At 39.9% G+C, this 12,269-nt stretch overlaps 1 protein-coding gene across 1 annotated transcript in view; it reads right to left on the bottom strand.

Annotated features, from left to right (window-relative positions):
* OTOF (otoferlin) overlaps nucleotides 1-12,269 on the bottom strand; it is a 146,118-nt gene that overhangs the window by 80,137 nt on the left and 53,712 nt on the right. Inside the window, exon 4 of the mRNA XM_088152197.1 lies at nucleotides 4,145-4,244. Within this exon, the coding sequence (XP_088008323.1) occupies nucleotides 4,145-4,244 (100 nt within the window). The remainder of the gene's footprint in view (nucleotides 1-4,144; nucleotides 4,245-12,269) is intronic.

The raw sequence follows: 12,269 nt of genomic DNA, 5'->3' as shown, positions 1-12,269 counted from the left end.
CAGCATTTCTCCAGGAATCTCCAGCCCCTCTGGCTGCCCACAGATCCATTAAATCCCAAGAAAAGTCTCCATGATGGAATTCCTCCCACTGAGCTTTTTCAGAGTGGAAAATGTGGCCAATTGGAGGTCTAGAAACTGATGGAAAGACGAGTAACAGAAAACAACAACACATAACTAATGGCAGCTTCTACCACTAAACGCCACCAAGAGAAATTTAAAAAAAAATAAAATGTTCAGGCATCTTTGAGAATAAAGGAGAAAAACAGAAGCTCTTTCTCAGGAGAACAAAACTTCCAAAGAATGGCAAGGTGGATTTTGACCCAGTTTAGGAATAAATACTTGGAACCTGCAACAGAACTCTAGAAGGTATCCTGATCCTTGGATGGAACTCCTGCTGTTCAGGATTCTGATGAGCCGTGTTTCCCTCTAGGACCTTCCATTCCTCCATCATTCCTGGTCAACATTTTGTGCCTATTGTGTTGGCTCAGACTTCATTGGCATATATTTTTAGTTGTTCTGTAGGAATTGGGTCTTAAGGCTAGGCCCTCCTAAACATGCCAACACCTCCCATTTTTTTTTCGGTTGCCTTCTTTGGCCATAGAGTCATCAGCACTTACTGCACTGCTGAGGGAACAATTTGGTCCATTTGAGCATTTGTATGGCTCAAAGATGGAATACAACTGAATCCCCTCAGTAGATGTCAAAATGTAGAGAGTTTTTTTCCCCTCATGTGAATGCTTAATGGAAAAACTCCATGCTCCAAATCACAGAATGGCTTTCTTGAAATCATCAGGACTTATAAAGTCATGGTGCCTGAAAAATTAATACAATTCCTGTGGTTAGCTGCCACATTTACTATTCACAGGTAGTCCCCAGTTTATGTATGGTTCTTTTAATGTATGTTCTTTTACTACTAAATCTACTAAAAGAACCATACATTCTCTTCTATAACTCCCCAGTTTAAGAACGAGTTCCATTCCCAAGGTCTGTCCTTAAGTCAGGACAGTTAAATCCATTGTGTATTTAACTCAAATTTTGCTACAATAGGCTCCGTTCTTAACTATGGGTTGTCCGTAAATTAGGCGTTCTTAACCCAGGGACTACCTGTCCTATCACAAAACACTGGGAAACTAAAATATACATTTCTCTGGATTTAAAAATGTGGGGAACTTTTGCTGCAACCAAAAAATTAGCATAGCAGCTAGGAGCTCGGAAGAACCCTCCAATTAAGGAAAGTTTCATTCAGTTCTGGCCTCCTTAATAGATTACCTTCTGCAGAGAAAAACTGAATCTGAATGTTTAAAACAATATTTTCCTTTTTAAAATTACTTAAGTACTTATGTATACAAGTGCTCCCAGGTTTTTTGTTTGGATTTGAGTTTTATTTTTTTTATAATAATAATAAATAGGTCATTAACCAAGCTGTTGAACTGTGGTATGTGTTGCTGCTGAACTGTTATTGTTGTTGCTGTTGTTTTAAGTCACTGTTATTGACCAAGAGGTGGCAACACTTCTGAATGGAAGCCAAATTGGTCCTCAACTCTGCTTTGCACTGATAGTTATCACTGATGTCAGCTTCTCTATTGCATATGGACATAATCTAAATAGTGGCTGACTGGTGCCAACTTATCTCTCATTCAGAAGCTTTACTGCTTCTGATACTTATCAGAAGTATCAGAAACTTATCAGAAGCTTTACTGCTTATGGGGCCAGCACTATTTTACATGGGTGATTTGGAATTACGAGCTCTTGGTTACATTCAGGTTCCAAAATGATAGAAGAAAATGAAAAACAAAAGAAAAACATAGTTTTAAATGTGAAACAGGCATAGCCAAATCCCCAGCTTTGCAACCCCTCCTAGTCTCTTTTGCTCAGAAGATGCCAATAGGACTGATTTTCCACTGGCAGGGTATGTTCATACAACACATACAGTAGAGTCTTGCTTATCTGACATAAACGGGCCGGCAGAACGTCGGATAAGCGAAAATGTTGGATAACACACAGTAACGATTGAGTGCAGTAAAAAAAAACAAACCGATCCACTGTGCCTGTGGCAATCGATTTTTGCGTTGCGGCACCGCACTGTCAGGAGCAACAAGAAAGAGTACACTCACACTCGCAAACAAGCGGCACACTTTTCTTGTTGCCAATTTATGCGTGTTATGGTTTTTTTAGGGGCGTCGGATAAGACGGAATGTCAGATAAGCGAAGGTCGGTTAAACGAGACTCTACTGTACTATGATCGTGAAAACCTTAGAAGCTACAGGTGGGCAGCATGCTAATCCTGGTTAGAGTTATCTTTGGTTTGTTTCTCAGACTTTTGGGGTTTTTTTGTATGTCTTAGTGTGTGTGTCACTCCAGCTCATATGGTGTAGTGTATTGGAAGGACCCAGAAAATGAGTTAATTCAGTAACCAAGTTGTGAAAAGGCAGTCACTGAGAAATTCTAGTAATGCAGCTTGCAGAGAGTATGTTTGAATTCCATGGGAGAAGGATAATAGGCATAGAAAAGTCACTCTCCTGTATTACCTAGATCAGGGTTCCTCAACCTCAGCAACTTTAAGATGGGTGGGCTTCAACTCTCAGAATTCCCCAGCCAGCATGGCTGGCTGGGGAATTCTGGGAGTTGAAGTCCACCCATCTTAAAGTTGCTGAGCTTGAGGAACCCTGACCTAGATGGTTCCACCTAGGACAGATCCAGCTGTAGAAGTCTTGCTGCCTATCCTAGAATAGTATAACACTAACTTAGACTGTAAAAAAGGTTAGATTAATTTATGAAAGGTGGGAGTCTTAGGGTGATTACCTATGATATGGAAAGGAGCCACTACATTCCGTGACAGCGTATCTCAGAAAAAGGTTTGTACAAAGAGCAAAAGGTTGTTCTGCAGCGCTTGAGTTGGCCACTGTGAGATACACAACATTGCTGAAGTTGACTCCATATTTTGCAAAATGACTTTCCACCCCCAGTCTCTATTTATCTCTTTCTCTGGCTAATCTAGGGCCAGGTCTCCTGAACAGTAACAGAAATAGAAAAAAATAGAAGGGAGGTTCCTCACTTGCTCTCCTTTTCTGTGGGGTTGCCATGGTTACTGAATAAGGTAGTACATTACATGCCTTACCAAAGCATTTCTGTACTGATACGGACACAGTGTGATTTTGGCCATTGGTTAAAAAGTTCCAGTTGCTGAAATAGCGAGCATGTAAGGTTCATGGTGAAAGCAAAACATGATTAAAAAAAGCTTGAGGGCAGGGGCCAACCTCATAAGACAATTCAGAAAGTAGCAGACTTTTGCAATATGGCCTGTTCATACCTACTGAAAGAGAAACTGAATATTGTTTCCACAGAGAGAGGCAGAAAAAAAACACATTGCACAGTTTTCGAAAAAAAACTCAGAGGCTAGTCTTTCACGCCCTCCAATAATTCCATTAAGTTATGCCCTTGAACAGCTAGGACCTTATAGGAATGGACTCTGAACTATACAGTCAGAACATAAAAGTATACTAAAGCTTTTTTTAAAAAAAGAATCTATGACCTTTTCAAACATTCCTTCTTTGCATGATGTAAGGAGGAGGTATAAGCATGAACGTGACTCTGATGTGAACTAGAGGTGGGCAAACACCTTTGCAAGCACTTACGGGCTCTTGAAAGGCTTTGCAAGCACCCACAAGGACTGTTTTAAAACCCACACTTATTTTCATACTTGCCTAAAGCCAATTGTGGTTTATTCAGTAAGGTGCAGTTTGGAACTTATGACTTGATTTCCGTGGGGAAAGTTTAATAGTCAGTAGATGGTGAGCCTACTTTGGGCCTTTGGGTCCAATACGACATGAATGCATAAAGATCAGAGCAAAAATGAGAAATAAGCAGTGAAGGTAGGTTTAGATTTGAGCTCCTCAACTTTAAATTGTCCCTCACCCCTTGCCCATGAACAATGCAATCTCAGGACAGCCTGCCAGCATCCATCATCCCCATCCATCCATATGCAGTGAAAGAAGGTGCACAAAAGGCTAGATTTTGATCATGACACACAACTGCTTATCTAAATAATATGGAAACACCATTGATGGGGTAAAAATCAATCAATCAGCTCAGAAGACCATGGAAAGAAAGAAGATCTCCCCTTGGGCAATGCTACTGCATTTACTTGAATGGCCACATTGTTGTCATCGATCAAGGTGTCCGTCACATTCAACTGTCCTTCTTCCACCACTTTCTGTAGGACCATCTGGAATATGCCAATGAGTCTAGGAAGCAAGCAGAAAAGACAGTGAGACAAATGTTAGCTAGAAAAATTTCTGCATTATTAGGTTCCTGTGAGAAGAAATAGATAGAAAGAAGAGGAAAGCCAGTATAAACCTGCATTCACACAATTTCTTAAACTCTAAAGCTGGGTTACCAAAGTACAATTGCTGTGTTCACAGAAGATGACATATGCAAACAAATATACCATATTATGGCTTTACCTGATCGTCAGGTTCACACAACATGCTAAACCAAATTATTGAAACTCACTTTAGCCTAGCCTAGTGTGTTGGGCAAATCTGGCTAAAGAACATGCATGTTGAAGATAGACCGGTAGATGACTGTAAGCAATTAGGGACATGGGGAGCTGACTTCACTCAGGAAAGAGATTTGGTTCAGCTAGCCTTCAGTTACTCTACAAGATTTCTGGCAAAGAAGGATCTTTCCCATGACCAGCTCCCTTTTAATTGGAAATACTGAAGACTGAAAGCAGGACCTTTTCAAAATGATACAGATGCTCTCCCAGTGAGCTTTGCCCCTCCTATATATCCAGAGAATGATTAATTTTCAGTTCTATTTGCCAGCAGTTTCTAAAGGCTGCAGGCAGGAGTTATTTCCAGCCCTGTGTGAAATGTCATTGCTGAAGCGATAGCAACAATGTGCACAGAAGATCCTCCTACTGCTGAAATATAGTCCTTATTCTTTTAAGGACTAGAAACCCGAACACAGCAGGGAGCAAGCATTAGAGGAGAACAGTGATGGGGTCAGAACAGTGAAGAAATGAGCAGCTAATGATATACAATACACAAATACAGATAACTGAACCCTCAAACCAGTTTTTGAAGCAAAAAGCAGCCCAGGATGAAGGGCATGGCATTGCGTGGGTGGGAGAAGGAAGCTTTACTTTGCTTTGAATAAGTCCTCTCATGTGGTTGTTTTCACAGAAGGGTATTTGGGATGGTGATAGAAGGTGGAATGAGGGGTTGTTCACACAACCAACTCCAGCTGCACAGGGAGGTTCACATGCTACAATAGCAATCCTCACCTTAGTCCCATACACACATATGCAATTACGTGAACCCACAGCTAGTCATTGAGCAGAGGTACTTAAGTGCAGGCTGCAACAGGGAAGCTGACAGCTTGCATTTACAAGATGTGTCCACCCTCCAGACTTCCTTGACCAGTAATTACTAATAATGCCATGTTGCAATCCATCAGCTTCTGACAGCAATATCAATATTTGGACATTGTGCCAGATATGATTTTGCCCTTTCCCAAAAGCTAGAGTCAGCAGAAATTATACCACTAATTAAATCCTAATTAAAAATCTGTTTCTCTTTTTCTTTCTCCATCCTGCTGTCCCAGCCTTGGAACCCAGGCAGATCACTTGTTGACAGCTTCTTGAGTCACTCTATTGGAGAGCGTAAGGGAAGGGACTGGAGCTGCAGACCAGCTCTTACAGGCCCAACTGGCAGACGGATGATGAACCAGCTGCTCCCCTTGATGCTATGAACTGTAGCATCACTCAAGATGTTTAGATATTTGCTTTGTTACACTGAAGGACTGATCACTACAGTTGCTGGGTTCAGTCAATAAATTAAATTTATATCTGGGTTAAATAAACACAATTGCTGTGTTCACATTGCACGCTATCTGCAAGCAAATAAACCATATTATAACATAACACAATGGCACTTCATACAAGATGTTAAGACCTGTTGAACCACAGACCATTCAACCCCATTTAGCCTATTGCGTGAACCCAACCAACCTGATTTAACTGAACCTTCTGGGATATGAAGATTTTGTCTTAGGGATTGTTGCCTGTTTGCTCAGCGTGCATATATTTTTGCTTTTAATTGTTTTTAACTTTTCCTGTATTAACCATATTGCTTGTAGGCCTTCCAATGTTGCATGTCGATCAGGCACCACTGACATCTATTTAATAAATTAATAAATAAAAAGATCTATCCAGATGAGTATGCTTATTGTATGAAAGTTATATATGAGGAGGGAGGAACAGAAGCCAATAGCTCTTTCCTCTTAAATTTCAAAGTAGCAGGATTTATTATTCAAAAGTATCTCTGTATGGTCCAGAATCACTGAAGCAATGAGCATGAAACTGAGCAAACTCAGGGAGGCAGTGAAGGACAGGAAGGCCTGGCACAATATGGTTCATGGGGTCACGAAGAGTCGGACACGACTTAACGACTGAACAACAACAATGGTCCAAAAACGTGGGCTAGATTGTGTTAGCTGGATTCACACAACACAGCATGCCAAGCCAAAACCAAAGGACTGTTTTATTACTTAGTGCAATGTGTGAACCCAGCCACTGACTAGGCAAATACTAGTGTGATGATATTTAAGAAATAAATCAGATAAATTGGGTTAAGCCTTAATATGGTTTGTTTATTTTGGGCTGGTTTTGTACAACTATTTTATAAACTCAGTCACTGTAGGTTAAACTATGGGTTTATGGTTTAGTGTGAAGTGTGAATCTAATCATGGTTTGTTTTTCTTCTCCTTTGTTTTAGTATTAGGGGGTATATCCAATAAACACTGTAAACGACATAGAACTTAGAAAGCCATAGTAGTTTCCAACCTTTTATGCAACTACTTGCTTTGCAATACAGCATTCTTCTCAACTCCTAGGTAAGCAAGATCAAACTGCCATCTTCCTGATATTAGCATTAGCAAGACCCACATTCTTTATTATGTAACATCTTCCCTGTGTCTATAGGAAGCTCTGATATGTAGGTTAGCTGTCTTCCAATTATGGTGATTTCTTCATGGGTAAAGATAATAAACTCAAGCTTTCTTCAGTTTAGAAAATAAGAAAAAATATACTGCTACAATAACATAAAGGCATAATGTACAGGGTACCCATGCCTCTGATAACTTATTGTACATGTAAGTTACTTGGCATCTGTACCTTTGATAAACTAATGCTTATGGGTTGTGACTTCTCTGTGCTGCACCAGCAGGTGCTCCTTTCTCCTGCTTCCAAAGATGATACCCTCTACTTGATTGTAAAACAATTATTCATTTAGCCTATACTTCTTAGATCTCTGGAAAAGGCTCTAATGCTGGGAAAGATGGAAGGAAAGAGAAGAGGATGACCAGCAGAAAGGTAGATGGACTCAGTTATGGCAGCAATGGGTGCACTGTTGGAAGATCTGAAAGACCAGATTAGGGATTGTTTGTCATAGATAAAAGCTATCTACATGGTCGCTAAGAGTCGACAATGACTTGATGGCACATAGTCAATCAATCATTATTTCTTAGAATATGATGTAACCTTATAAACCTGTGTTAACTTGATATTGGGGCTCCTGGCTTTGCTTGCTAGGAGCCTGGTGATCACTGTATTTGCTTGTTAATTACTGTAAATAAAGAAACCAGCTTTTGATTCTCTTCTATCTTTGGCTTTCTTTAGAGGTGAGTTTTTCCACCATCATGGAGAAAATCTATCTATCTCTGTGGTTGCTAAGAGTCGACACCGACTCAATGGCACATAATCAATCATTTTCCACCACACCTTATGACTCTAGTTCTTCTCCATACAAAGGAAAAAAGCAGAGGAAAAGCAGATCATGTATTGGGAATGGTTGGCAAATCAAACAGGCTGTGGTATGGCAAGAGCCTAGGTTAAGACAGGAGGATTACATAATGATCTTCAAAGCAACAATCAATCTGTCCTCCATTTGTATTTCAAATGCTAGTACTGAGAACCATACATACATTGCCACTGAGCACAGAGCTTCACTGAGCTCCTCTGAATCCTGCTGCATTTGATGGGCTTATTTAAAAACCAATTAAGTTCATTGCCTCCCTGTTATCCATCCTTCTATCACTTCATACTAGATGCTTTATAATGCAAAATCAGACAGATCTGTGGCCCTATAAAGGACACAGCCAAAAATTCTACAGGGAAAGCAACAGAGAATAGAAAGGAAGATGAAAATTAGAGCAAACAAAGGAACAATTGACAAGTAAGCATACTCAAGACTTGCACTCTGCTGAGAGTCAGGGATAAGAGGTTGTATAAAAAGATTAAGAAGAAAAAGAACTGGTTTTAAGAATTTGATGGAAAAGGGGGAGGAATAGCAATATTCTGGAGGAGAGCTCCAGGGACGGGGAGTAGAAGGGAGGGGAATTTTTTAAAAACAGCCTGAAGATTTTTATGAAACAATAGGGTGGATAATGCAATTGCTACTACTTTCAGAAAACAGGGAAAAGTTGTTGTCGTGGTCATCATCATCATCGTCACGTCCTCCACAGAAGTTCATTCATCTATCATTTGTGTTGGGGAAACTGACAGGTGACAGCATTCATCCTGCTTGTAGACAGATAAAGTGACATGTAGCCTATTAAAAAATGAACAGCTCATGTTTGCTAGATTCATTTCACCACCAGTACAGTGAATAATGCATACACTGTGGTCCCTATTGTCTTGCAAGTAGGCTGGCCTGTTTTTGTTTTTTGAAGACACTGTCCATGCTAGTTTATACTGTATTTTGATAACACTCATCTTTCTTCACTGTTTTCTACAGCTAAACCTGGATGGTTATTTTGTGCCAAGAGAGCAACAAGATCAGAATGAAGAGTAGAGAATGACAGAAGCATAGTGTTCGAAGGCAGTATCTGACCCTCAAATCCAACTCTCTGCTTAGTACAGAAATCCAAATTGAAGCCTCCCTGACTGATGACTGTTCTGCCTCTGCTTGAATACATCCCACTGAGAGGATTTGCCAGCTCACAGGGTAGTTGGTTCCAGAGAACTGGAAGAGACCATTTAGGCCACTGAGTCCAAGACCAAGAATTTAAATTAAAGCATGCAGTAATATTACTGTCTAGCTTCTGCTCGAACGTGTTCAGTGAAGGATAGCACATTGCCAATCTGGATGATTGGTTCTACCGTCAAATATTCTTATTTTTCTAATATCCAATTGGAAACTGCTTTCCTGTAACTTAAATCCTTTATATATTTGTCTCCTTTATAAACCACAATAATCAACAAGACTCTTGGCTGTTATCATAAAAATGATAACAGATTAACACAGCAAACATAATGCAAAACAGAATAATAAAAAACAAACATCTACAATACCAAACCACAGGTGGTGCCAACCTGTTCCAAAGTCCTTTAAAGGAATATAGTTTTCACCTATTTGAAGAATGCCCTGGGGATTGGTGTCACTTTATCCTCAGTGGGGAGACTGTTCCATAAAATAGGGGCCATTAAGGAAAAGCACTGTTTCCAGGTCTCAGCCCTCCTCCTCTCTTGAAAATGAGAAACTAACTACCAATAAATTTTCCCAAGAACAATTTACCAGACAGGACAATTATGAAACACCTGAGAGTGAAGCCACATAGGATTTTGTGGGTTAAAATCAGCACTTTGAATTGCATTTGGAAATCTGTTGGAAGCCAATGCAATGCCTGTAACGCAGATGCTACATGGCTCTGGTTGCTTCTCAGCAGGTAAACAGACTGCTATATTTGCACCAACTACAGTTTCAGAGTGATCTTCAAAGGCAGCTCCATGTACAGAGCAATAGTCAAGACATGTTGTGATACAGCCTGAGTTACCATTGCCAGGTCCTGTTGCTTCAGGTAAGGCTGCCACTGGTGCACAACGGAAACTGAGCAAAAGCCTCAGGCCAGAATATCTATCTATCCATCTAGCAGTAGCCACAGGTCCAGGAGAACATCCAAGTTGCAAACCTGTACTTTCACGGAAGTCCAGAATTAACACTGATAGAAAGACTTTCTGAATAAACAGTACTGTTGCCTTGCTAGAGTTCATTTTCAACCTGTTTTCTTCCATCCAGACCCCAATAGAGTCCAAACACTAACCCAAGACCTCTACAGCATCCCAGTCAGAGTCGAGGCAGAGATGCATAACTATTAGCACTCTGATGAGACCTCACTCCAAACCTATCTCAACAGTGTTAGATATATGTTAAAAAATAGGGCAGAAAGTTCCAAACCTTGTGGGGTACCCCACAAAGGAGTACTCACTGAACCAACCTTTCCTCTCCTGCACTCTGGAAAAGGAAAGAATTAGCCTTGACTTTCTATGTGACATTCTTTTAGGTATTTGAAGAATGCTATCATATCTCCCCAAGTCATATTTTTACATAGTTAAACTTAACCATGTCTTTCAGTCTCTCTTTATTGGACAAAGTGTCTAGTCTCTGATCATTTGTACTGCCCTTCTCAAACTCATTCCTATATTCCTGAATCTTCCTTCAAATATGTTGCATTCAAATACAGTACTCAAGCTGCATTCTGATCCATACAGAATATAATGGAACAATTAAACTTCTCTTGATGCAGCCTAATATTGCATGGCTTTTTTTGAAGCAACATTCACTTTTGGCTCAGATTTGGTTTGCAATCAACTACTATTCCAAGACTTTTTCACAAGTACTATTATCAAGCCATTCTCCATTCTATTTTTGATTGATTATGTGCCATCAACTTTTTGTGGACTCTTAGCGACCACATAGATAGATTTTCTCCATGATGATCTGTCCCTAACCTGGTGTTTCAGGTCTTCCAACTGTGCAACCATTGCCACTGAGTCCATCCACCTTGCTGCTGGTTATCCTCTTCTTCTCTTTCCTTCTACCTTTCCCAGCATTAGAGCCTTCTCCAGAAAGCTAGGTCTTTGCATAATGCGTCCAAAGTAGGATATTTTGAGCCTGGTCATTTGTGCCTTGAGTGAGAACTGTTGATTTGATCAATGGGTATCCATCTGTTCTTGTAGCCTCCCAACTTGGTAATGACCAGAGTGCTGATCTAACATCATCTTCTAGTACTAGGGGTTCTTGTAAGTAGGGAATATCTTCTAAGATAGGTTGGATGTTTACATTTTAGCTGTTTTATTTAATGAGGAACCAGTCATGAACACACTATGAGTAAAACTGTCAAGTCAACAATGTGCCCATGTTATTGTTATGCTATCCACTCTCCACTAAATTAGCTCTCTAATCAGAATGTTGCGGAGTACTTTGTCAAATGCTTTCCTGAAGTTAAAATATATTATGTCTAGAAGCATTCCTACAATCCATTAAGGAAATTCTCCAATTTTTTTAAAAAATGAGATAAAATTAGTCTGGCAAGTTTTGTTCTTGACAAATCCAAGCTAATGTCTAATCATTACCACATTATTTTCAGCATGCTTACAAATCAAACTCTTTATGATCTATTCTAGAATCTTCTCAGATACTTAGCAGAGTCAGACTGGATCTTTCTTTTTCCTCTTTTTGAAGACAAGAGAGCATTTGCTCTTTTCCAGTCATCTTGCAGTTCTCCAGGATTTCTCAAAGAGAATGGATAAAGATTTACTGAGACTATCAGTTGTTTCCTTCTGTCCCCTAGGATGCAGTCCATCTGGCCCTGGAAATGTAAACTTACTCAAAGTAAAGAGGCATTTCCTGGTTAAGTTTCTATCAATCTCAAGCTTTGTTTCACCTTTCCACCTTCCTCATTACAATTTCCTGCTGAAGCACATCCTTTTTTTCCTGATGAATTCTGAAACAAAATAGAACTGAGTAGCTCTCCCTTTTCTGTGTTAGCATTTTGCAGTCTTCACCAAACAGGAGCTACACTGATTCTTTTTTGTTCTGAACATACTTAAAGAAACCCTTTTATTACTTTTAGTGACTTTTGCTAAACGTTATCTCATCATGAGTGCTTGCTTCCCACCTTTACCTACCTGTTTGTACTCTTTCTTGGTTACTGGCCCTCTTTGCATATGAACCTTTTTTGTTTTCAGTTCTTCACATAACAATTTGTTGACACACACACACACACAAAGGAGATTTGGGGCTTTCATCTGCTCTGCAAACCAGGCACAGCAGAATGAGATGAGGGCACAGAATCCTCCTACATACAGCAGAAGATCAGCCCCCCCATGGCTAAAAAACCAACAAGTAATTTAGACTCTTCGAATTGCTATCCCGCCTTGCAGATTAGAAAACTAAGTTTACAGAGTCAGGCAACTTGCAATTGCT

This window comes from Python bivittatus, unplaced genomic scaffold (assembly GCF_059951505.1).
Source record: "Python bivittatus isolate LINGU-HERP-01145 unplaced genomic scaffold, Pbiv_v1 ctg000690_np1212, whole genome shotgun sequence".
In the NCBI taxonomy this organism is placed as follows: Eukaryota; Metazoa; Chordata; class Lepidosauria; order Squamata; family Pythonidae; genus Python; species Python bivittatus.
Note: the sequence above shows the minus strand (reverse complement) of the source record. Positions and strands in the feature narration are given on the sequence as shown.